General features: G+C 35.0%; 1 protein-coding gene across 4 annotated transcripts in view; it reads left to right on the top strand.

Annotated features, from left to right (window-relative positions):
* Positions 1 to 27,459, top strand: part of hsd17b4 (hydroxysteroid (17-beta) dehydrogenase 4) — a 98,207-nt gene that overhangs the window by 40,588 nt on the left and 30,160 nt on the right. For all 4 annotated transcript variants that reach the window (XM_088629894.1, XM_088629893.1, XM_088629892.1 and 1 more), the window contains exons 12-17: positions 5,087 to 5,193; positions 6,739 to 6,975; positions 8,631 to 8,682; positions 9,264 to 9,335; positions 11,728 to 11,831; positions 18,227 to 18,292. In XM_088629894.1, coding sequence (XP_088486020.1) covers positions 5,087 to 5,193; positions 6,739 to 6,975; positions 8,631 to 8,682; positions 9,264 to 9,335; positions 11,728 to 11,831; positions 18,227 to 18,292 — 638 coding nt within the window. The remainder of the gene's footprint in view (positions 1 to 5,086; positions 5,194 to 6,738; positions 6,976 to 8,630; positions 8,683 to 9,263; positions 9,336 to 11,727; positions 11,832 to 18,226; positions 18,293 to 27,459) is intronic.

Genomic DNA, 27,459 nt, shown 5'->3' with positions numbered 1-27,459 from the left:
ACCAAAATAGTAGGCACAACCTACATACATGCATAGTATTATTTATTTGTAGTGTTTCATGGTTTTTGTTATTTATTTAATAATTTCATACCTCTCTTTAAAATGCAATCAGCAACCATTGCATCTTCACTAGGTGCCAATTTAGCAAAACATACCCATTACCCTATGAGTATGGGATGTTGTTTTAACATTATTAACTATAATTATTTAAAATATCATAGCTGTAATAATTGTCCACCATGTAAATCTCTGTTCTGTTGAAAATAATGTTGTTCAGCAATTCACAGAAATAACTGCACAGCTATGAATGTCTGCTTTACAAATTTTATTTTACAATTGTTCTCTACAACAAAGCATTCACTGGTTGTAAAATTTAAAGTGATATAAAGGATTCAAAAGTGTTTGCGAGTTTACAGTATTTACCAGATATTTCCCTTTTAGCTTGCTGGGGAAACCTTTTCGCATCTGAACATGCGCTTTGAGAGTGGTGTTGACATTGGCTTCCACTCAGGGTAACCCAGACGCGCGGTGTCACATACTCTGAGAAATCTGGGCCCATCCCTCGTGGAATCCCAGGCCCAGAGTCTCTACCACAACCATGCCACGGTCCTGCCTGGGGTGCCTCATCTTACCGAGCCCTTCTTTGCAGTTCCCCTGGCCCGACGAGCTTTACCCTGATGACACTCTTGCTAGGAGCCTCGCATCTTCAGTGATTTACATATTCCTTGCTCCCGTCCACCAACCCGGAGGCTGCTGTCCCTTTAAATCTCTAATCACCAAATCTCTTAATGGGACACCCTAAACCCTTGCAGACTTGAACGAGAATGCGCATATGAAGGGAACAAGAACACAAGTGTGCATATTGGGACACACAAATAATTTATTCTCTATAGCAACTTTTCTTCACTTTGATAAGTAATCAAGTAAGCCCACGAGCCCATGTGGAACCGCGATGGTCACACTGTAACATCTGCAGCATACTCGGGAAATCCTGCTTGATCTCTCAGGGAAGTATTCGGCTTGCTCTTAACCACTCACTGTGGTTACTGAGGCAACGTGTCTCTCAATCGAGATCTCAAAGAACACACCCAGCATGACTCAACAACATTTTATCTATTTGATTATGGTACCACTATGGTATTGCATTGTAGTTAAATGGGCTAATGAGCTATCACACCTGAAGAAGGCTCCACGGCCGAAACATTGTGTTTTTTCTCTCTTCTTTTTTTCAGCATAGAATAAACCTATTACTTGTTCCTTTGCAGCCTACGCATGCTGATGCAGCTACCCACCTGAACTAATGAGCTATCATACACTTTTAATTGTCTTGTTCTTATTTTGACAGTTCAGTAATGTTAGGGTAAAGTTTGAGTAATGTTGGGTGATTTTCCAGAGATTTGGAACAGGCTGTAAGCTTTCACCGGTAAAGTAGTGCTTATTGCATTTTCATTATATGAAATCTTGCGTTATGAACTTTGAGGAAGGAAGTGTGATTAAATGGATTGTGGGATTAGTGATCAGCATTACCTGTAAACTCTGCCAGGGGGAACTGATTAACGCTTAGAGGTTGTGAGGCTGAATGAAAAACAGATTGACTAGTTTCACAATCAGCAGAGCTTTAACGTTTTCAACTGAAAGACAGGGTCAGCAAAAGGCAAGATTTTTCAGGATGTCACTTGATAAACACAGAAACTACAAATAAAAAAACAGTTTGCTAGAAATCAGAAATATAAAAGCAGCAGTCAGTTCACTTCTACGACTGTTGCTGTTAGTTTTTAGGAACTTCTACCTATTGTACAAATAATACATGCTGGCTTTCTGTTCACTTATGCAAAGAAATAAAGATTTCTCCATTCTCTTGAATTGCACAGCATTCTTTTCAGTTCTTTGATACACAGTTTAAAGGCCCTTATTGCTAAATCTTCTTTTGAGATAATAAAAGACCTCAATAGGCACAGGGTCAGTGAGACCAGTGGTGGTTCAGCTGCTGCAGTTTCTTTTAAACTTGGAGGAGTTTAGAGAAAGTGTGTGTACAGGTTTATTTTCCCAACCATTATAACACAAAGACATGCCAAAATGAAACTACACTTGGATAGAGGTGGAGAACCACAGGGACTGCAGTGTATGCAAACTGTTACAGTAATTTCACCAGTTTCTGATAAAAATTTGATTAGCTAGATGTGTGGGCTGTTCAAGCTCAGACAAGGTGAATCCCAGTTGAGATGCTGACTACACATGCCCCATGGGCTGAAGTTGGCCTTGTTGTTTGTTGTATGTTTGACACTCCTGGTCTAGAAGATCTTAAAACTCTTTGCAAGAGTTTAAACACCATAGAGTGTGACTTCATAAGTGATTTTAATTGCACTTTGAATTCTTTCCGAAACTGTAATGTCAAAAGACATGGCTTGTGAGTTAATGAGAAGATAAGGTTTGCCTGCAATAGGGGCACTAGTCCTATGCAATGCCTAGTGATCAATTTGTAAATCCTCTGTGATGTACAGTGATGTGATGAATAGTACTGAAGGAGTAGAGCCTATTATCTGTATTTTCTTGTTGTTTCATTTACTATTTGCATAGAAAGTCATGTTCTGTGTTTTGTGTATGATTAAATGTTGTTTTTATTTTGAAATAAGAAAAACAGAAGTCCTATCAATGCATAACTTCCATATTGTGAAAAGTATTTTTAACATCTGAAAATAGTGTGAATTTTGCGCTAAAACAAAGTAACATAATTTTTGTTTTGGAAAAAAAATCACTTTTTTTCTTATGATGGCTTATACTTCTTATACTTATGACTCTCTACATTGTATTTAATGCATTTCTTTGACTATATTTCTTTTTCTTTTACACCTGATCTCCAGTAATTTACATATTCCCTAGGCAAAAAACCTGGTGCTTTTATGTATTTTCTTAATTAGTCTCCAGTTTCTGATAAAAATGTAATTACCGTAGCTAGATGAGTTCTAAGCAGTCTGATTATTTCTTTGTATTGTATAGGCTTGACCATTAAGTAACTTTGCAATATAAAAAATCTGCATTATTTAGATAATGTCCCACTAGGGCAGATATTCAGCATCTCAAACGTTTTGATAAATATTCTTTTCAGGTTATTCTGCCTTTTCATCACTGCTTCAGCACAGCAAGCCGTGAGTACTGTGGTATCTCTGAGATACCTTTAAGTTGGTAGTGTACCAAACATGTCGCCTTTGGGATTTAAATAATTCAGAAGCTAGTCACCTTTTCTGAGACAATAGGCTTGCAGGTTGAGTTTGTTTTATTATGGCTTTCTCAGCCTGTCAGTGGAATATAAAAATATTTTCATTTTCCAACCAGCAGCTTCTGTCACTGAATCACTGCAGATACTCTCATGGAGGAAATGAGGTGTTTATAGGAACTGAACCATTATATTTTCACGCAGTAAAGAGGGCTATGTTTCCTATGCTAGAGCAAGTGTGCCCCCACAGCTTTTCATTACAGGAAGGTTTTGCTGATTTATTGATGTTTCTGTAATCTGAAAGATATGCTTTTTTGAAAGTTATTCTATCCTTACTCCTAACTGAAATTCAAGATGTTTTTTCTTTCTGTGTTGGTCAACCCCTGTCCTAGACCCATTTGGATCATTTCACTTACATTACTGCACCTTTAAATACTGTGCCTGAATATAGATGGACTACTAAAAGGATTTGTTGAGCTGGGACCACAGTTGAATTTGCAGCTTTTGACAGGGTTGTATTCCATTGTGTCTGACTGTTGAGTTTAATTCAATGAATATAGTTCTATTTTACAACAGTGTCTAGAAGGAATAATTCTTTATTTTCCTTTCCTGGATGTGTACTGAATTTACATGCATGATATTTATCATAAATAATTACCTGAATTATTCCTTATATAACTTTGGACTCAATTAGTTGAAATTAGTTTAATGATGCACAACACTATTATTAAATTACACTTTATAGTGTTTATTGTTTTTTGTAGTTTATAGGGACTAATAACAATTAGAAAATATTTTTATAGAATCAAAGTGGCATTAATTCTGTGTTTTAAAATAAACTTAAAAATTAGCAAAAATTCTAAGTAATCCTGAAAAAGGGCTGTAAAACACTTTTCCATATAAAGCAATGTACGGCATTTTCAAATGTATGTGATGCACTGCAAGGTTGTTTATAAATAAAAAAGATGGACAAAATCATGTGAAATCCAAAATTTAAAATGAAAAAAAAAAACGGCCAGTTACAATATCAAGATAATTAACATTTTTGTGGCATAGACCACATTCTCACTATACTGTGGGTGACAAGTACCAGTATAAATCTGCAAAGACAATGACATAATGAGACCCATAAAAGAGCTTTACTGTAAAATATAATCACCCACTTGGTTTGTCATGAGTACCAGGTAAATTGGCTTTTATGTATAAAAATATATCCAGAAGGTAACGTGATACTTAATTTTGTAACCCAAATAAGCATTTAAATACACATTGTATTAGTTTTATAGATGTGAATGGGCAATTATGGGATATTGCTGTAAATTTATGGGTAACTGTACTGCACTGAAATAATTGGACAACATTAGTTTCATTCAAATACAATAGTATAAAACAAAAATACTTGCTTCATTAGACATTTTTCTCAGGTTAATGGGGAAAGTAATCATTCATTTTTAGTTTCATAAAGCATCTTCTCTGCTAAGTGGCCTTTGTGATTGAATTCTCTGGGGTCCTTTTCATCTTTTATCCATCCACTCACAGTTGATTCTCCAACTGTCAAATCACAGGAAACATTTTTTTAGCTCTGACTTTTTTTTTTACCAGGTCAGGCTTTTCTTCTGCAGATAGTTTTAAAAATCTTTTAATGTTTTATACAGTATATGCACTTAGTTGGTAACCTTAGCTTTGAACTCCACACAGCTATACAGTCACCAAATTTTCAAATATAGTTAAAAAATAAAATTGTGCTGCTGCTTAGCTGGTTTGAGAGTTGGTGATATTTATCTATTTCTATAATCTTTCCTAAATTACTCTAATTTCTCTTTTGTTGCTTTTAGTCTTTTAATGTTGCAAAAACACATTTATGTTTTACAGAATCATTAAGTACTCTGATTGAGACGCTGTCAAAAATTGATGCTGGAGCAGGAATATCACAAAATCCTTCCAATGGTATATCCACTAATTCTTCAGGAATTAATCCAGTGAGTACTGTACAAAGACAACATTATAAATCTGTCTGTCAAGGAAATAGCTTCATGTCTGTCTTTATAGGACCTCAAAAAGTAGCATACAAGTAGCAGTGTTTTTTACAGTTAAAATTAATGAACCTAGGGGTACTTTGTGACCATGTTTGGGTTTTAATGTTTTTATGAAGGTTTGAAAGTGTTGCTAATGAGTAAGAACTAGACCGGACATGTCTAAAAGGCATACATGACAACTTTTATTAAATTGTTGATAAAGGGCCAAAGTCCATCACAATTCTTAGTCATGCTTTTTGAAATAGATGTATACTGATGGAAAAAAGAAATGCAACATTTTCTGGAATGAGAATACTATAGTTATACCGTATGTACTTTCACAAAAAGTTGTCAATTTGTTTTAAGCCCTCTGACTAGCAATACAGCTTGTGCAGTGAGGCATTGCAACTCCCCAATCACAAGCCTGTTAGGAGTACTTTTACCCAATGAGGTCCAGGTGGAACAACGCCTGATCAGGTCACCTTTAAAAAGGCCTTAATTCAAAGCTTAGGTCACTGCAAGAAAAAGCAGACCAACACGCCAGATGACCATCCAAGACTCAGTCACCCTCGAGTGACCACACCACAGTAGGATCGACATATCACATTGGTCCATCTGAGAGATCGTGTCTGCTGAAAATGCCAGCAGACACAAGGTCTGCATCAGTGACAGGACACTGAAGCTCCATGCTGCTGCCCTTAGAAGAAGGGGACCTATCAGAGGCCCTCTGCTCACACCTCCTAGACGTCACACCCAACTGGCTTGGGCCAGGCAGAGGCTAGAACGGACTCGTCAGCAGTGGCATCAGGTCCTCTTCACGGTTGAGTCACTCTTCAACCTGTTCCATGCCGACGGGAGGGCAAGAGTCTGGAGGAGGAGGAGTTGCATTTCTTTTTTAGCATGCCAGCATGCTAACCTTCTATGCCACACAATAGCACAGAGACAGTAAATGAATATGCATGTGTACAGTATATAGGTGAACCAGCAAAGAGATACTGTATATAGTTTTTTTTCTTATGACGTCTGGTTATGCAGAGTTTTGCTTTGTGTAGCAAGTAGCCTCAACTTTATAACTCAAGTAGTAGTTATCTTTGGCGGCTATATATAATTTTGTTGAGTTTGTATTGTGTAACACTCAGGTTCTGCCCAGGAGCAATAATATGAATTCATATTCATTTCTATTTTAAGGATTCAGTAGAAATATCTAGGCTGTCTGAATTTCCCTGAGGAAAATGTGTTTTCTGTGGATATATGTCTTAAAGAGTGATGGTTTTAAGAAAGAAAAAAAAGCAAGATTTTCTAGATAAAGCAATTTTATAAAGCCAAAAGGTGTCATTTTTCCTTGGGGGGCAATATTTCAAAAGGTCATTTTTATCACTTTGTATTTTTCATACTTTTAAGCTTTCTGTTTCATCCTCTTGCCCTGACAGAATGACAATACATTTTGTTCCAACACATAATGAAGATGTGAATCCAATACAAAAGTTTGAAAATGTTTTTCATCTTCAGCTTATGGCGATTGGTCAGAAGTTGACCGAAGTTGGCTTCACCTACTCTCACACCCAGTGTATTCTTTATGCTCTTGGAGTTGGTATGTCAACCAAAGATCCAGATTATCTGAAGTTTTTGTATGAAGGCCATGAGGATTTCAGTTGTCTTCCTACCTTTGGAGTAATAGCATCACAGCCCTCCATGATGGATGGTAGCCTTAGTTCTGTTCCAGGATTAAATTTTGACTACACAAAGGTAAGAAAAAATATTATATCTTTGTAAAAAAAATAAATAAAATGTGTCTCAATATGTAGAAGAAACAAAAAAAACCTCTCCTTCTGCAGAGAAAATGCAAGGAGTAGTAGGAGGAACATAATGAGCTTAAAAACAAAACAAATACTTTTGTACTGACTTTTTACAATTGACAAATGCAATTGGTCATTTTAAGTCATTTGAGTGAACTAAGTAGTATTTTGAAATAAATACATTTTAATATTTGATGCTTGTGAATGCGAGGTGGCACATCTTTTCGACACTTAAATTATTTTATTAAAATAATTGCTTTAAAATCCCACTTCATTGTTATTCCACTTCTTTTCTGCTTTGAAAGATTACGGTTTAGGTAAATAACTCTTTGAATTTTGTCCCTCGGCACTTCCACGTCTGTGCTTCAAAGAGTGAACAAAAAGAAAGTCTTTTCAAGACAGCAGCTTTTGAATTTAATTTGTACAGCTAAATGCAATAGTGATTACATAATACATCTGCAGTGTTTTTTTAGATTGCTTGATATTGCAGAAAGAAGAAATTCAATTCAGTGTTTATCGTTTACTTTTATATAAAAAAAGGACCACTAGTTTGTGTATCATAGGTAGACATTTTGTATTCAACATATGAAAGGTAGGCTGTTTGGTAGTTAGCAGCTAATTTGTTCAGTCATTTCTTAAAATTTCTTAAAAGGGTTCGAGTAACATAGTTGGTTAGCTTGTTCCACAGCCCCACAACTCTTTGTGCAATGACGTGTCATCTGTTCTAGGTCTTACTGTAAAAACACTTCTACACTTAAACGTAGTTTTCTGTTCTGACTAAGATATACTATTATCGCCTTCTTTGAGTTCTTAATGTGATTCTTTAAGTTCTTAAAGATGAATTCCAAATTTTGGAGAAAATACCATGTACCACATGTACCACGTGAGCACGTGTACCACGAACATGAAAAAAAAATGTTAAGGAATTTACAAATTCCTAGTCAACAATGGAGTATTTTTTCATCAGCAGCAGTTTTGCACCTGATATTTAGGATGCTCAGCTGTCAATCCATATGGGTTGTGCTGTTGTCTTTATATTAACATGAGGGATAAAGACAGCATGCACACATTACAGACATGCGCCATCAAGCCGTCTCCTTCTTCTGCCAGAGTTACTTGGACTATGGTCCAGAAAAAGAAAAAAGTGACACATCTTAACTAATTATAACGACACATCACATCAATGCTTTTTAAAACACGTGTAAAACACAGCTGCCAATGCAACCATTAGATCAAACATTTTCAGATGTTCCATTTCTATCATATTGGGTGAATAAACCATTTCCTACTGAATATGCTAAATAGCATTAGTTCAAAAGTAGTAACTTGTATGTAATGTATTCCTTTTTCATTATCCAGTGTAACATCCTTTACTTAGTTCTCAGGGCTTTATTTATTATAACATTTTTCTATAGGTTTATTCAATTGTGAAATGTCATATGACTTGTTATGAAACTGTTATTTGTAATTAATCGTGAATTTGTAAAGGTATTTGTATTGAATGTTCCTTTGAAATGTAAAGTCATATGAAGATAGGATACATATGAAAATAGAATAGCATTTCTGTCCTTTAAGTATTCTTCCTGTGTTTTTTTCTTCTATCAGCTTTTACATGGAGAACAGTATCTGGAGTTGTTTACGTCATTGCCAACCTCGGGTATGAATCGTCAAAACCTATCTCTGAGACATTCTTATCTCAGGAGTATTTTTTGTAAGGTTCTTTAAAAAAAGATCTTTAAAAAAGGAAAAGCAAAGTAGAATTTCACTCTGTATTTACATCTCCTTTGATGCTGTTTTTTAAATAAATTTTATTTGCTACACTTTTAAAATACATTATTTGTCCGCATGTGATGCTCTTACTAAATGGCTTCTGCATATGTTTTTTTGTATTTGCCAGTAATGATTCTGGAAACGGAGCATTTTTAAATTAATTTTGATACTAGATAATCTCTTTTGAATTAGATAATATGTGCTATTTATTATTATTTATTATTTATTATTTATTATTTATTATATAGAATCATGACAAAATATATAAAGGATAGCAGGCCATTTGGCACATTTAATTCTGGGAAGATGTATTTGCTGGAGATTATTATCAGAAGATGTTTTTAATATATGAGTACTTTTAATGTTTACTTGTCTTGTTTACTTCTGTTGGCAAGACAACTGCTTACTGACTTACAACTGTTTATTTGTTTCAAACAGTTATTTACTAATGCTTATATGCAAATACAGGAAAACTGACTTCTCAAGCTACAGTTGTTGATGTCTTGGATAAGGGGTCTGGAGCGCTCATAATCTTGGATGGTGAGCTTTTTTTTCAGAATTTAAGATCCAGTCCACAATTATCTGATTTACTGTAATGTATTTCGATTTCTAACTGATGACGCCACATTGTTTTAGTTTTGTTCTTACTATTAAAAGATCCCCTTTAATACATTCCAACCTGAAGAAAAAATTAACTTGTAGCATTGAATATAAACATCCAATACATTTTCTTTTATAAAGTCTTGTTCAGTTAAATGCTCCTATAGTTTTGGAGCTATCCACATATACATTTTGGTAGAAAGCCCTGAGTGTGAGCATCTTGTCATGAAGATACACAGCAAGGTAAAATGTAAAGAGTGGAGCGGTCAAGATGAAGAGTAGTAGCTCAGTATTTGAGGTAGGAAAGAGACTGAGTGTTTAGTGCTTTTTAGGTCAAAAAAGGATCTTAAATTCAATCTAATGTAGCACTGGGAGCCAATGCAGGGAGGCTAGAACATGTTCTAGGGATGTTCTAGCCTCACTCCTGGGGTTTAGATCTTGTTAGCTATCATTTATATTGTTTGCAAAATTTACATGGATAGAGTGTGATCATTAGGAAATGCTTAAGCATTTAAAAAGAATCCAAAGGGTTTATTGTTGCATTAGGCTTTGTTAATTCTGTTTGTTTCCAATAGACCAATTTAATCAACACCATTTTTACAGCCTGAAGCAAGATACTTTGATTGCAAAAATAGTCATCTCAAATGTATCTTTTATAAACCTAGCAAATTATTGATAGTCAGATTAGACGAAAATTTCAAAACTATGTCCATAGCTTCTAAATGGATGTTGTGGTTCCAGCTGTCAACTCAAGTTTCATTCCTGTACGTTTTGTGGCTTGCTTTTCAAAATGTTAACAAAAATTGATTACCCTTTTGGCATGAATAACATCCTATGACAGAAGAACGCAGAACAGATTTGGGTTAAATGAAAAGACAATAGTCTGTTTTCATCAGCACCCAAGAAAGTGAGATTGTCAACATTTGTTAGGATAATCATTGTTTAAATATTTTTTCTGATGATCAGCGTATGGTTAATAAGAGTTAGTGCATAATGATAAATTCAGTATCTGATACTGTAGAGTTTACTATTAATTTAATTTACTGTTATGTAATGTATTTGTATTTCAAGTTAAAAACTTGCAAAATAGCTGTCTCTTTACAATCTGGGGTCATATTACCTAATGTGAGGAGTATCATGAAATGAAGTTTGCAAAATAGGAGATTCAGTCACAGTATATAATAAATTAAGCAATGGACTGAAAAATACATTTTGAACATTTATATCAATAACCTAATATTGGTGAAATATGAAGTTTTAAATTTGCTCTCAGGAAATTTATTAATTTTCCTCTCCATGGCAGGAAACATGCTGTGACAGTTAATGCTAGAGACCCTGATTACCTTTAGGGTTTTATCAATTCTTTTTCACCAGTTGCAGAAGCCTTATGTGGAACCACTTCTATTTTTTATTTTCTTCCAAAAATATTCTTTTCATTTTCACTATTCTGCTTTTACTTAACATTTTTTTCACTTCATTACATTTTTGATGCTTTCTTTGAGACTTAACTATTAGCTTTTTATTTAAAATGTTCTCAAGGCAATCCTAAAGCTAATAACTGAACAGCTACAGTAAAGTATAAATTATATAATTTTAGATAAAAGTGATTTAAATATTAGGACCATTAAAATTTGATCTTTTGGGGTATGCTTTTCATATGTCTTATATCTTCAAAGACAGTCCTGGTGGCCTTGGCAGATTTTTCTAAGATAGAAGTTTTTCAATAAATGTACGGCATAGATTTATGCAATGGAAAGAAGCAGATTCTCTTTCATTCTCCAGCAATGTTCGCTCAAAAAGACATGTGAGGACTTTCAGAAAAGATTGAGTTGGGTTAAACTGTTCAGGTTTTTAGATTTTTCTTGTACCTGTATTATATTGTACTTAATAATTTTATTATTAAAGACCCTATAGGATTACAGCTCTTTTATTTTGCTACTGTATATATTGAGATTAGTGGCTTGGAGAACAGTAGTAAATGATAAAGGAAAACAAATGTGTGAATGTTTCTCCAAGAAAGCAGTTCCTCAGTAGGTCAGCAAACTGTTGACATAAATTCAAGTCTAGTTTTTTTTCCACAAAATAACTAATAGCAAGCCATAAGTCATATACGTATATATAATATATACTTATATTATGTTGTCTGTTAGCTTTCATTTTTGTCAAGCAAAATTGTTGCTTTGTATAAACTTTACAGAAGCATGTAAATAGCAGGGACAAATTGTTAAAAATGAGAGGCTATTCAGTTTGTACATCAGAAGCTTTTTCTTAACTTTGTGTAATGTGGTGATGTAACTTGCACTCTCACTGATGATTCAATCTATATTTTCAGTCCACACATACAATGGTCAAGAGCTTCTGTGCTACAATCAGTTCTCCTTGTTCGTTGTGGGAGCAGGAGGCTTTGGAGGGAAGAGGACTTCGGAGAAAGCCAAGGTACCACAGAGCATATTTGATTGCTATATAATAATAAATTGTATAATTCCAGGGTTGGGAACAAGAAAGTAATGACTTTTTGGCAAAATGATATATAATAGAGAATTTTGTCCCCACAAGAACAATGTAAGTGTGGCTGGTGTAAAAGCATGTATTTTGCCCGTGCAATAGGGACCCAGCCTCTTGAGTGAAGCCTGAGGCCCGGGTTCGGGTCCCCGACGGTGGGGGGCCGACCTGATGTGGCGGCGGCGAGGGCGCCCACGTGAACCCTGTGGCGTTACATTGGTGTCAGCAGTGGGGTAGGATAGCCCTTTGCCGAGGATGACGAGTTAAGGGGGGGAGAGTGTAACGCATACATCCTCCATTGCTTGCGAGAGCTGAGCTGGCTTACCAGAGCAGCGACGTCACCGCCCTCCCCTGTGAATAGCAGGGCACACAGCTGCTGGGCTGAAGGGAGATTTCCCTTTGGCTCAAGAGGCTGAGTCCCTGTTGAGCCTTTAAAGATGGCTTCCCAAAACGCTGGTGTACATTTTTTTCCTCCTGTATTTTATTCTAAGATAATCAAAGTATGTATGGAATTAAACTAAAATAAAACAGATTAACTTTCATATTAATCTTCTGTTCACACATAATGTGCTATCCTTAAATCTATATCGCTGTACTTACTGTACTATACTGTACCTACAGCTAATCTTTTTCTGAAAAAAAGTAAATATTGCTTATTGTAGTAAAAAGTTATTTCAGGTTTAAAGGCCACAAAAAATTGAGCATATGAAAACATGGTTGCTAATATAAAGATTATTGTTTTTTATATTTATTTTTAATATTTTAAAAACCTACAGTGTAGTTTTGAGTTTTTTATATGTTAAAAAGCAGAGTATTTTTTAAAATCTAAGACAAAGGTCTAATCCAGCAAGTGGGAGAAGGTGATGTACATTTTTTTCCTCCTGTATTTTGTTATTTCTGTGCAAGCTATTGGTTATTTGTTTGTTGCCCACACAGTGTTTTTTATGTCTAATTTTATTAGACCTTATTATTACTCATTTTGTGTGACACCAGGCTTATTGGCTACACCCAGAGGACAAAGCACATTGAGTTCTGAGTCAATACTATTTTTTATAGCACTGTAATAAAGAATTTGTTTATTTGCTTGAATCATTTTCACAGTGACATATCCTGCCTTGGGATACTTATATTCCTGCATCCAAAGACTTTGAAAGATGACCTCAGATCTTATTTCTTATAAAACCAAATGCAGGAAAAAGTTTAAAACTTATAAATATAAGATCAAACAAGGACCGACCAGTTATGTTTTTTAAGTTAATTACCTTCCACTTAATTCTCGTACAACATTATTTTAGTTTTCGTTAAGTACTGAGGTTCGTAGTTACTCTTTACAAAATTATCATGAATAACTGAAGAGATTGCTATTCCTGTACTAATGCATCTATAAAAGGCATATTATTATTGAATTATCAGAAGATCTTTGGACCTGTCTACCAAAATTGTTTTTACTAATTTTGCTTCCATGATTTGCATATATCTGACATATCTCAATATGTCAGTCACAAATTATGACCTTATGGCAAAGAGAGGTCCCTCAACAGAACAGTGAATGCATCTCTGATTGTGCTTAGTGGATCCTAAAATTTAGTTACTTTGACACGCACAGTAATCATTTTATAATCGAGGTCCTACAGTCTCTTTTTGTCTGAGGGAATCTTTTACTATTCAGTCAGCCTCTAGATTGCAGTCTATAGCTTGTTCTTTGTTTCTCACACTTGGGATTGAGATTAATATCCACACCGTTTGTTTGTTTTTTTTTTGCTGGGACTCTTTTGTGTTGAAAAAAATTGGAAAATTGGTAATGGAGTATAATTTTCACAAAGTATATGTATAAAAAAGGGTATTCAGATTTGAATTATTATTACTGTACATACATGCATGAGAAAAAAGCAAATAACTTGGCTCCAGCACTCTTTTGATGTGTATTTCTTTGCCTCTAAGGATATAATGTCATTTACATTTTCATGTTTTTTACATTGCAAAAAACATGAAAAGCTGTGACTCTCTCTTTTTTTTTGTACACTATGATGTTAAAATATGAGCAATACACCATTTTTATGTCCTGAGGAGAGGCACTGCTCTTTACTTATAACTTTAAGTCCTGCAGGATGTTGGCCAGGAACAGTAAGCCAGATATCTGTCAGTGTTTCCATATTACACAGACCTGATCACAGTTGGCCAATTACTGCTACAGGGATCTCCTGATCACTGCCATGACTTGAATTCATAGCAGTAACCTCTAGGCTATGGGTTTTATTCTGTGCTTGGGCTGCAGGCTTTGACCGAATGATCCTGCTTTTTCTCCTGGCTTGAAATTCTCTCAGTATAATGCAGCACAAATGGCATCAATCAAATATGATTATTAATAGCAGACATAAGCTTTAAAATATTTAAATAACATGATAACACTTCTCTTTTTATGACAATAGCCCTATTAACTCCCATTTGTAGTGCATTTATCAGCAAGAAAATGAAACTGGATGGCAAAGTGTTTTAATGAGATGCTTCCTCATGGCAATAGCAGTATTAGCAGATGCAGCCTTTGACAGGTACTATATCACTTGCCCAATTTCTGCCTCCTGCAGAGTGAGTCATACCACGATTACATGCTGTCTTCATTCACTCAGTAAAACATTAATCCCTCCTGAATGAGCAGAGGCTGTATTACATGGGCAATATTTCCCCGAAGGAGTCATATCATCCTGTGTGACTAATTAGTACTTATCTGGTCTCTCAATGATTTTTTCATCCCATCCTTTGGTGTCCTCCTTTGAATGCACCCTGCTTTTCTAAAGCACTAATTCACTTGCTCATCTCTCTAAGTTGTACTGTCTGATTGAAAGCCTGAGAAGGACCATAGAACATAACATTTTCTCCATTCATGCCTTCTTGACCTTTGACCTTAATGATCAAATTTCTTATCTTAATGGCTTTTGGGGGGAAAAAAAACAAGGCAGTAAGAAAATATGGAGGCATTGTATCTTAACTGCAAGAGCTAGACACATAAACCCATGAAAAAAAGCTGAACATTTCAGTGTAACAGCTAACCAAAGTGTATCCCCAGTCATTGCAGTATACTTCTGTTTATAGCAGTCCTTTACAGATGCAAACCCCTATACAAATAGAGTATTGTAGTGTAGGACAGTGTTATTTTCATTATTGCCATTGAAATAATAAATACAGAGGATACTGTCTCAAACCCTAACAAATGATAAATTACATTATAATAAAATAGTACTGTATATGATATCAGTAATTAGTAATTGCTGCTCATTGAGATATTGATGTTTGTTAGATACTAAGTGGGAAAAAAGCAATATAATTGAATTTGTATTGGACATTAAGTAAGACTCAACTTGCAATTAAAGAGTGCTTTTTTACTGTAAGTGGGATTCCCGAGACATGCTTATAAGGCTTTACAATACAACATTGTTCTTCATATGTATGCAGTGCGAGGTGTGAAGATTTCCCCCTTCCAGAAGTTTAAACCAGTATACTCTAAATACTGAATTATCCCTGGGTCCAGAATCTAGAAGTGACATACTTCTGTAGCCTATAGATTATTCTGAATACATGAATTATATTGTTAAAGATCTTTTTCAAAACTGTTCACAAAATGACTCTTGCTTTCTGATTTCATGCTCGCTGCCATGTTTTCTCAGTGCTCCTATTTTTTACTCCTATTTCTGTGAATTTATTTTCTGGTATGTTTACTTTCTTTTAAAGTATTAAACATTAAAAAGTATTAGTACAATGTTTGACATCAAACATTTTTAAGCTCATGCTAGTTGGTAGGAAAAGGATATTTGCACAGTTTGTCATGCAGTATGACTGTTTGAGGTCATAAGCACAGTAATATATTTCATCGCATGCCAAACAGAGATTTTATGTAGCGTTTCAGATGCATATAATGTTGTAAGATGGCAGTGGTGGATCAAAACTAGAGGCAAGAATGTACATGCACCACAATTTTTATACCAGTAATAAGAAACCACAATTTCAACATGAGGTGTCCCTGTTCAGTAGCTCAAGCATATAGGATTTTTTGGAAAGGTAGGAGGTGTGCCTCTGTAGGTTTATAGCTTAAGGCTGGCATGAGCTAACAACCAGTTTGAAAAAGGCTGCTTTAATTGCTGCTGACTACTTGGACAATATTTCATAGTTACATTTGTTTATACAAAGATATACAGTTTATCAAGCAGAACATTTTTAATTTGAATGCTCAGAAGCAATTTTTCTAGTCAAGGTTAATTTTTGTTTTTGTTTCAATAAAAAAAGTCTGTACTGATTACAAGCATTCTATTTAGTTAATATTTACATGTACAGTATTTATGTACATTGTTCCTAGGTGAAATTCACAGAGTAATTCATGATAGGATGGCTCTAGAGCAAACACATTTTTGCTTCTTTTAATTTATTTCTCTAGTGCTACATCCAAGATAGGTAGATGAAACAAAAAAAAACATATGAGACAGTTTCTCAAGGCAAATATGTTACTCTGCAAAAGTTTGGATTATTTATTATTTATATAACCACGTTGGAATTAAATATGAACCAATACAAACTTGTTATATGCATTTGACCATACCACATTTGAATTTTTGAATATGAAATTAATGAGTCCTTTCCTCAAACTCTTTGTGGATTGTTTTACAAGACTTTTGGTGTAAAATACAGAAAATACAGTCATGCTTCATGACCATGATTAATGTGTGAGAATCAGTTAGAAGAGAAAAGCACGTACAAACATACATCACATGCTCGATTGCTAAAATTATACAGTATTTTAAAGAATATTATAGTTTTCAATGGAATAGCCAAACCATTGTTCAGTACTATACTGTATGTTCTTTTGGTAATTTTATTTTGGAAATGGAATTTGCCTCACTAAAAATGAAGCTTTGTTTCAACCAAAATTACTTTTGGAAAAGGAATTAGCTAATTTTAAAGATACGTTACATTTAACGCAAGCACATTTGTTTGTTTTAGCCAACATTCTCTTTGATTTAAAATGGGACTTGTCAAACTACATGCTATATTAGTTAATAATGTAAAATAATAATAAACAAGTAAACATAACTTAGCTACTGTACAAATGGATAGATTTTACATCAAAATGCTACTTTCCTGCTCAAGATGTTTCCTTGCTTCTATGTGCTGTGAATATACCTTTGACTTTGGAAGTGAACCATTTAAATTAATTCAGTTATCATTACATGTCAAACGTGCATAAAAAATAATTTAATATTCTTGTCTGCTACAGTGGAAACTTAGCTTATTCCTTTGCTAAGTCACAGAAGTAATAAAAAGGAAACTGTACAGAAATCTAAGAATTATAAATGTTTTTTCCCTAAATGTACTGCTGCAGAATTCATTGCAGTATAACTTGTGGGATCTGACAATGTACTACGATGCCTCTAAGGCTTTTTACTCTGTACAGACATTTCATTTTATTATTTAATTAATAGATAGCACAGTTCTCTTGTCCATTGTTTTTAAAATGAGATTTCAAATTACAGTCTCCAAATCACTTTCTCTCCACATATTTTTTCTATGTACTGTAATTCGTTCTGTATAAACTGAAGGTCTTCAGATGTGCAATTTAATATAATTTATATTTGATGTACACTACAAATTAATAAATCACTTAGTCTCATTTAATCAACATTATCTAATTTAAGTATTTTAATTTGACCACTGCCAGAAAACACTACAAAAACATGTTCATAATGTGCATTCAATTTGTCTTCTGTGGACATCTGCTTTAATTACACTGGATCTGTTTTTGATGGGATTCCAGTGATAAAGCTGAGATCAAAGCTGGATAATGTTTGACATTGATCGAGATATTTACATCAAACTGTATGTAGTTGGAATACTGAAAGCATTTGTGTATGTACAAAAGGACTAGTATTTCAATTTGCCTCTGAGGGTTTTTAAAGCAAAGGACTGTTTTTTTTGCGGATACAAGTGAAACTCTTTCCATCGTGCTGAATATTTGTATTGAAGTAATAAAGTTCTTTGTCCCCTATGAGAAATGCCTGCCTTCTCATATGCCATGTTCCTACAGAAAAGCCACAGTGCTATGCTTTTGTTCTGTTTGGTTAAAAACAATATCAAAAATGCAAGCTAGAGCTATCATACCTGCATTTGTAATCAAAACTGTGTACAGAAAAATGTTACTTTTAAAGTAATGTTTTAATGTAGCATTAGTCCATTGGTACAGTGTAGATCTGTTGTGATTTTGAGCATGTTTTTCTTTCTTGGCTCTAACTTATTTTTTTCTCCAGTTCTTTATTGTGAATCATAGTATTTGTGTTTTTCTGCAGGGTACAGTTAGACCACCAAACAGACCCCCGGATTCTGTGATTACAGAAGAAACGAACAAAGACCAGGTAGCGTCTGCCATCATTTTTCATTAGCGTCAGCTGTTTAGCTTGGTTATGCTTCTAAGCTGAACACAGATTGTGAGACTCTGGGGCATTATTGGCATTTCTAGAAGTATTTTCTCTTCTGTAGATATCACTAAAGTAAGGTCAAACATTAAATATGTTTGTAAAAAATGCAGGAATTCATTATTGATTTATTGTCAAGGTTTTAAATAAGGGGAATCACATTTAGCACACCATACATATTTGCTTACCAAAAATGTTAATGTCAAAAGTGGGACTCAGACATCACTTTTAATAAAGCGCACCAAAAAATATTCTTTGTGTTTAGCTTTGAAAAAAACAGTTTTGGAACTTCCTGCTGGGCTCAAAACAGGAAGCAAAATGAGGTCTCTCTGCATTGCAGAAAAAAACTATGCCCCCTGGATAGTGACTTCTTGAAGAGAAAATCATATTAGGAAAGTAATGTCCATTGTTGAAATATAGTTAAACACTAACTGAATTGCATTCAAATTTCACTGCATATTAAAACAAAAAGGAATTATAGATACCAAGATCATAATTACAAACATTAATTAATTAATGGATAGGGGGTGCAGGTGTATGTAATGTGCGTACTTCCCTGCCTTGACATGAGCATTAGATAGATACTTTATTGATCCCGTGAGGAAAATTGCAGAATTGCATTGTTCTTTTGTGAACACGGTATCAAATTCAGTAGATACTGCTATCCTCATTATCCCTTTTGAAATACTAGTCTGCCATCAGTTTGGAATTTCTTTCCTGCATGTATGAGTTTTTGTGAATAAAGATGAAATAATGATTGTACTACATTAACACTATGCCATTGTTTAGTTTCTCTTGCCGTGTAACTGTACTATCTGGGAAGAGAGTGTTTTTAGTTGAATGATTACTTACTGCATCCTCTCTCCTGAAGAGATGGAATCTGCACGGTCCAGTTCTGTTGTTTGGTAATGTAGCGCCTTATTAAAGTGTGCTTCAGACCTACAGTATGCATTGAACACAGCTTGTTCAGTGTAATGTTCACTTTGACCACTTATTTCACTGAAACCACCTTGGTTTGTATTAAAGTGTTAGCCTAATACCATGGTGTTCGTGCTAAGATGTACTGTATGGAATAAAAAAACTAAATTTAATTAATTTAAATGTTTAGAACGTCAGAAAAATGGCACTAAAGGGACTAAAGGAACCTAGGTAAAGAACAAACAGAGTTTAGCTCTAAACTGAAAAAGATATGAGTAAATTTTTATCCTTTCAGACAGAAAGTTAACCCCACCTTGTGTAAATTAATAATAATAATAACATCACTTTATTAAACCTTTACAATTTTTTGCATTAGGAATTATCTTTTCGCATACCCCAGCTTGTTCTCCATGAGACACACAGATAGGGAGAGAGCCTGGGGTCAGAGCGCAGGGTCTGCCATTGTAAGGTTTGGGGTTAGGGCCTTGCTCAGGAGCCCAACGGAGTAGGATTCCTCTGCTGGCTGCGAGATTTGAACCAGCAACCTTGTAGCCACAGGCGCAGATCCTTAGCCACAATGCCACTGCTCCGCCTAAATTCTGTTTTGTTAAAAATCAAAATAATTCAACTCATATACAGGATGTATATGAATGATTCCAAAAGATCGTTTTGCAGCTTCCTGCATTCATACCTGTCACTCTACAGATGCAGCCATTCAAAATGGGTGAGGTATTTCGCGGCATACCCCGGTGGGCGTGTCACAGTATCACGCGGTATCACGCGTTTCACGTGTGTCACGTGACTAACTATCCGGCGTCGCCTTGTAAAACCGCCAGGGGGAGCTTAACCTCTCATGTACAGCATTTGAGCCTTTAATTTTGAACTGTGTATTACAGCATGTTAATCATCAGTCATTAAAATGTTGGTATATTTTATGAAAGCAAGATTGCTCAGTTGGACAAAAGTACACAACCTACCTTTATCAGAAATATTTATGCATCAAAGCCTTTACTGAAGATATTACTAATAGTATTAATAATGGATGACTTTGGACAAGCTGTATACTCAAAGTATAATTTCTTTAGCACATTTGTACAAGCACTTGGAATCTGTCCAAGCCATACTTTGTCAGGCATTTTGTTTTACTTCAACGGGGCATAAAAACTTCCTTGCTTTTAACAGGGCGTTTGATGATGAAAATGATTTAAAATGTGACACCTATCATTCAACTAGAGCTTAAAATATCACAAGGAAAAATACACACCGGTATTCCATTTCTCCCTAAACATTGTAAGCTTCGAAGTCTTTAACTAACGTGATACCGGAGTCAACAAGCATACTTTTAGAATTTGATTAAAAGGGAATATAATATGGAATCGCGTATCTAAAGAATTTAATAACGGTATGATTATATCCGTGTACTGCGGCAGAGCTATGTAGGGCTGTTTCGCCTGCCTGATCATGCGAGCTCTCTTGTAGCCTACTGGTCTAGGTGCGTGACTACCAACTGGCAGGTTGTGTGTTCGAATCCAGCTGGTGCTGGACTTTTATTTTAACAAACATTTCTTCGAAAAAATAGGTAAGCGATATTATGGACAATCAATTGACTTTTATATTTCAAAATATCGCAACATGATCGATATTTGCGATATTTTGAACATATCTTCCCTTCTGACAGCGGTTCCTGCTTCTATTGTGTGTGTGTGTGTGCAACAGTAAATTTTTATAGAGAAATGGAGGCTGGACAGTATGCGTTACAATATAAACATTTATATTGATTTAAATCGTGTTCTGATTTAAATCGCAAACGCGTGTTTAATTATGTGTTTTTTAATCATGATCAGGCTAATGCATTTCTACATTTTCTGTATGAACCAGCTTAGAGGTTCATACAGAAAGACAGCTTGTGTTTAAATTGAGTGTAAGGTAATTTATGCTTCTAAAGTCATGGTCAGTATTGTTGTACTGTGCTGTACTGTGTCACATTATTTTATAGCGTTTTTATTGCGTTATTAAATCCGGTGGCACTGTGTTAGTTTCCTGACTCACATTATTTAAACTGTGACACTGATCATTCATCTCTAAATAAACTTTATTTTATATAGCGTTTAAAGCGAATAGGTAATTAGATTGCTCATAAACCTAATCACTTTTTCTACATAAACACAGCGTGATTGCTCTCTGAAAATGCTTTTCCTTTATTTTTAAAGTAGGCTCAGATTTCAACTATAGATCGTATTATTATAAACTTTCTTGGAAAAATGTATTTTATGTAAACCATGTTTGCTATTAATTCATTTAGGGCTAAAATACGTTCATTGTCTTCTAATCGAGTCGAGTTGACATTGGAAGCCTGCCACACCCGGACCGTTAAACCAACGCATTAGCACGTCAAAGCCCATTGAGCCAGTATTGGCTTTAGTATCCCCCCCTTCTCCCCTCAATTCAATTCAATTCAAGGTGTTTTATTTGCATGACAGATGGGTACAAGCAGTGTTGGGTACTGTATGTATATTGTAACGCTTACGGCAGACAGGCACTGTGTAGGAGCCGATGCACCAGAGCAGCGCCTGCAATTTTTATATTTATAACTTAGTTTTTAAAATTAGTCAAGCAATACGAAGCATCTCCTTTTACTTAGTGCCTGAGCATACTGCAACGCGTGTGAAGCCCATAAACGATATTAATTTTGGAACTTAAACATACAGTATATGGCTGGTCTCGGTACTTTAAAGAAAACATACACACCAGTATTCCATTTCTCCCTAAACATTTTAAGCATCGAAGTCTTTAACTAACGCGATACCGGAGTCAACAAGCATACTTTTAGAATTTGATTAAAAGGGAATATAATATGGAATCGCGTATCTCCAGAATTTAAAGACCAGACAATCGCAAACTCGTTTTCAATAAAAGTATTTTATTCATTCAGCAGTTTGTGAGAGGGACATCCAGCAGGGAGAGACACACACACCGGTTTTCATTGACAACATTGTTTTTTTTTCAATTCCTCTTGTCTAACAGGAATGTTTTGTTTGTGGACAGACTGTTAGACAAGAGGAAAAGACCGCCTCCTCCTACGAAGCATTTCGTTGATCCGATCACGAATTCTTTTCCAGTCGTACGCAGCAAGGGTTGAGAATCTCCGATTCACCATCGTACTAATGGTTTCCCGGAGATTGGGTTAAAAAAAAAAAACATTCTAACAACTGTGCCATCCTACTCCTTAGTTAATACATTTTATTATTCATAAACAGTTAACATTGTTAGCAAAATATTTTGAATTATATTTAACCCTATTTTTTCTTTAGTTTTGTATTTAACTTATTATATGATAGTCAGACTTAATGTATATTTGAACAATGAAAATATATTTTTACAAGATTTTACATTAAGCACTTAAAATTAATATGGTTAATAATAGTAAACTGTAACATGCTGTAACAAGATCGGTTAAACTGTGAAGAAAATGCTTTCAGAGAAAATGTTTCAACCAAACCTGTTCCCACACACCCCGCCCCCACTACCATTAGAATATACACAAACATTTTAGCGTTTCATTCTGAGCAGAAGACCCTCACACCTGAAGAGTGCTGGCTGTGACGAATTAAACCGGTTTTACAGGTTTCAATCACAGACCATGTGACTCAGTAAACTACAGTAACACCGTATTTGATAACGCTTTAAAAACGCTATAAAATAATGTGACTTGGCACAGAACAAGTTTACAGCACAGTACAAAGATAAATGCTGACCATGACTTTAGAAGCATAAATTGCCTTACACTCAATTTAAACACAAGCTGTCTTTAGCCCTCTAAGCTGGTTCATACAGAAAGGTAGAGATCTAGGCTCAGAACACACAGCTTCATTAGCGAATACATATGCAGGACAACTAGAGAAGACGTTTTACAGAGGATGGATTTTTAGAAACATCCCATCAGACATCCCATCATATTCACAACGTGAAATCTAGAAAATAATATTACGTAACCAAAATCCGCAATATGGAAACAGAACCTGTGTAATTGTTGATAGATGATGTACTCGTAACATTTTTTCAAGACGAACTACAACATTTAAAAAATGACTTGTATGTACTTGATATCTCTAATCAATCCACGGGTCCCAGCACAAAACGAAAGTAAAACGCATACCGTTTCTCGCTTCTTATTGCTCAAAAGTAATTTGACCGTATGAAATGCATAATATAAACCTAGAAACATATACGTGAGCAGTACTTAAGCACTGTAGTATCGGTGTTAAGACATACCTCTCAAATACTGTAAATCAAGTTAAAAATATCTCAAGACCGATTCTGGTCGTAATGAAACCATGCAAGGGAGTTTTTATGTCCGTTGCAGTTCTTTTGCAACATGAATATAATTATATCGTTATTAATTTCTTGAGATACGCGATTCCATATTATATTCCCTTTTAATCAAATTCTAAAAGTATGCTTGTTGACTCCGGTATCACGTTAGTTAAAGACTTCGAAGCTTACAATGTTTAGGGAGAAATGGAATACCGGTGTGTATTTTTTTCTTTAAAGTACCGAGACCAGCCATATACTGTATGTTTATGTTAAGATTTCCCTTCAGTGGTAAAATTAGATATGAATATTCAATACTTAAATTGATCAGTTTAGAAATCTGTGTATGCTGTAAGGTTTTTACTTCTTAAACTTTTAAAATACACGTTTTGAATAGAAAGAAATCCTGGTACAGTATGTATAGCAAACCAGCACGTCTTTTTTCTCCAATCAGAGGGGTGTCAGATGGTGTCAGCCAATCACCATTCTGCGTTGGGTAGCAACGGGTGACTGTTCTCAGGCGGAAGATGTAAACAGCTTAATGTTTGTGTTAAATAATTTTTTTTAATTCAATTAAACGGGCACAGTTAAGACATTAAATATACATATACATATTGTATACAGTACAGTTTGCATACGGTAATATGTTTATGTTACGCGATTAAAAAATAAATAAATAAAAATGAAAAGTCCAGCACCAGCTGGATTCGAACACACAACCTGCCAGTTGGTAGTCACGCACCTAGACCAGTAGGCTACAAGACAGCTCGCATGATCAGGTAGGCGAAACAGCCCTACACAGTCCTGCCAGTACACGGATATAATCATACCGTTATTAAATTCTTTAGATACGCGATTCCATATTATATTCCCTTTTAATCAAATTCTTAAAGTATGCTTGTTGACTCCGGTATCACGTTAGTTAAAGACTTCGAAGCTTACAATGTTTAGGGAGAAATGGAATACTGGTGTGTATTTTTTTCTTTAAAGTACCAAGACCAGCCATATACTGTATGTTTACGTTCCAAAATTAATATCGTTAATGGCCTTCACACGCGTTACAGTATGCTCCTATTCTTTTTATGCTCAGCTACTAAGATTTCCCTTCAGTGGTAAAATTCAATATCTACAACGGGCACAGTAAAGACGTTTACAGTAAGTCTTTCTACGAGTCGGTCAACCAATCACGCACCGCGGTATCGCGTGTCATCATACCTGCGGTATCTGTACTGCGGTGTCTGTACCGCGCACTTTGAATGGCTGCATCTGTATGTCTTAAAATTACAAAAAACACCAAATATCGTTAATCTTACAAAATTAAGAGACTCCTTTAAATCAAGGCCACTAAGTGCATTGATTGAATAGAATACACAAAATACATAATGAACTTTTTGTAATTCAAAGCATAAGGGGGTATCTCATTTTGAAGAACAGGAAGCATGATGTAATTAAGGGCACCTCTCATTTTTTGTTACACTTGGATCAATTAGTATTACGCAAGTCTTCTACTGCGCCAAAGTATTTTGAAATCTTAAAGCTAATTGCTTATGTACCTTTAAGCAGTTGTAGCTTTGTACATTAAAAGCAGATGAAGCACAAATGCACAAAAGAATACAGTTCTTTTCATTTGTACCCTTTCTGCTTTTAATGCGTCTATATAAACTTTTCAGGAAAACATTTATGTCTTCTTAGCAAAGTAGTAATTTTATTTTACATGGTGTTCTCTTTTTGTCAAACATAATATTTTCTTTTTAAATGACAAAAAACTCACTGAAATACAGCTTCAACCATTTGTGCTGGTTGAGCTGTCCCCACTCTCCATATATCTCTGCACTGTCTCCATTAAAATGCACAATTTACATCTGCTTCCAAGTATGATAATGGACCTTTGTTGACTGGCTGTTATGATACTTTTTGTACTTGATATATAATCATTTCTCACTGGCATCTATGTAGCCTGAATTTCAAAGTTGTTTCTTCTGTATAAAATAACATTTCTAATGTTTTACTCTTCGTGCAGCTCACTGGTCTCTTTGTCACAGAAATTTGTCATTAATGACTTTGATTAGCTGCAAGGCGAGTATATGAACTATGATACAGATAATGTTTTGCAATCATATTTTTCCTTTGTTTCTTACACAATAAGTGTCATTTATAGTCACAGGGTTATTTTGATGATTACAGTATAATCATCAAAATTCATCAGTATGATTAAGACTTTAGAGCAGTACAGAAATTTTAAAAAAGGTTACATAGAAAAGCTGTGTTTGCATCAATGTCAGGCTGTGATATGTTAATGGTCCTTTTTTAAATTAATAAGACAGTCTGTATTAGGCCATATTGCAATTTGTTATATTTACAGAAGGGAAAGCATAGCATTGTGGTTAAGTCTCTGGGCTTATAACTGGTGGATTTGATACCAGACACTGCTATTGTACTTTGTTCAAAGTTTTTCACCGTGATTGACACAGTTGTTTGGACTGGAGCAAACATTATTTGTTGGTGTGAGTCTCTGTGACTGGACCAAATATTGTCTGTTGGTGTGGTAGGCTCCGTGACTGGCCCAAACATTGTCTGTTGGTGTGGTAGGCTCTGTGATAAACTGGTCACCCATTCATTTTCTCTCTGTTCACTAAATGCTATGGAAACCAGGCTAACCTCTGGACAATTGTGGCTCGTGTACAGAAGTAGAACGGGTGTGGGGACAACAAGAAGTCTTGATTCATTATGCGTTTTCTGTGTTGCACAAAAGTAAATGTATTTAATATGCTTGGTTGTAATGCCTACAGAGACAGTTAAATGTATAAATAATTTATTTGCCAGAAATCTCAGCCCTGGAAGATAAACAAATCAGCAAAATAATTACTTAGGGTTTATTGGATTAAACTCCATTTGTGACAACAGTGCATATTTGCTGAATTACAGCTTAATCCTTTTATAACATTTCCATAGATTTAGAATAGTCTTTAATGGAATTTTTGTTCAGTCAAAATAATTTCAGATCTAAAAAGACTGACTCTGACTTTCAAGAACAATTTATGAACACATTTAAGTATTTTAAGAGGGGTAACGTCTGGTCTAAGATATTACAACATTTCTACCATTTCTAACAGTGATAGGCAAACGGAATATGGAAATTGTTGCTTCACAGCACAAAGCTTTATATCAAAAGCATTCTAAAGAAAACAATGGACCACTGCACTTGTGTTTGTCCGCATATAAAACAACATTTTATCATAAAAGAATAGCAGCAGACAGTGACCATCAGTAGCTAAGATGACATGTAGCTTTTCACTGACAAGAATATTTTTGAAAGACCATAAACTGATTTCTATAAGTGCTCCAGAAAAACAGTGAGCTTCTCTGCCCTCTTAGAGGAGCTACAGATGCAGCCATTCAAAGTGAGCGGTACAGACACGTACCGGAGTAATTGGCTGCCGCGTCGCGCATCATGACGCAAGATGACGCGGGGTACCGCGGTACGTGATTGGTTGACCGACAGGGGCACTCGTGGTCCGTTGGTCTGTCGTAGAAAGATTTACAGTACAGTAAACGTCTTTACTGTGCCCGTTGTAGATATTGAATTTTACCACTGAAGGGAAATCTTAGTAGCTGAGCATAAAAAGATTAGTAGCATACTGTAACGCGTGTGAAGGCCATAAACGATATTAATTTTGGAACATAAACATACAGTACTGTATATGGCTGGTCTTGGTACTTTAAAGTAAAAAATACACACCAGTAATCCATTTCTCCCTAAACATTTTAAGCATAGAAGTCTTTAACTAAAGAGATACCGGAGTCAACAAGCATACTTTTAGAATTTGATTAATAGGGAATATAATATGAAATCGCGTATCTAAAGAATTTAATAACAA

Source organism: Lepisosteus platostomus, chromosome 4, assembly GCF_059453375.1.
Source record: "Lepisosteus platostomus isolate fLepPlt1 chromosome 4, fLepPlt1.hap1, whole genome shotgun sequence".
NCBI classification, from domain to species: Eukaryota; Metazoa; Chordata; class Actinopteri; order Semionotiformes; family Lepisosteidae; genus Lepisosteus; species Lepisosteus platostomus.
This window is presented reverse-complemented; position numbering and strand designations above follow the sequence as displayed.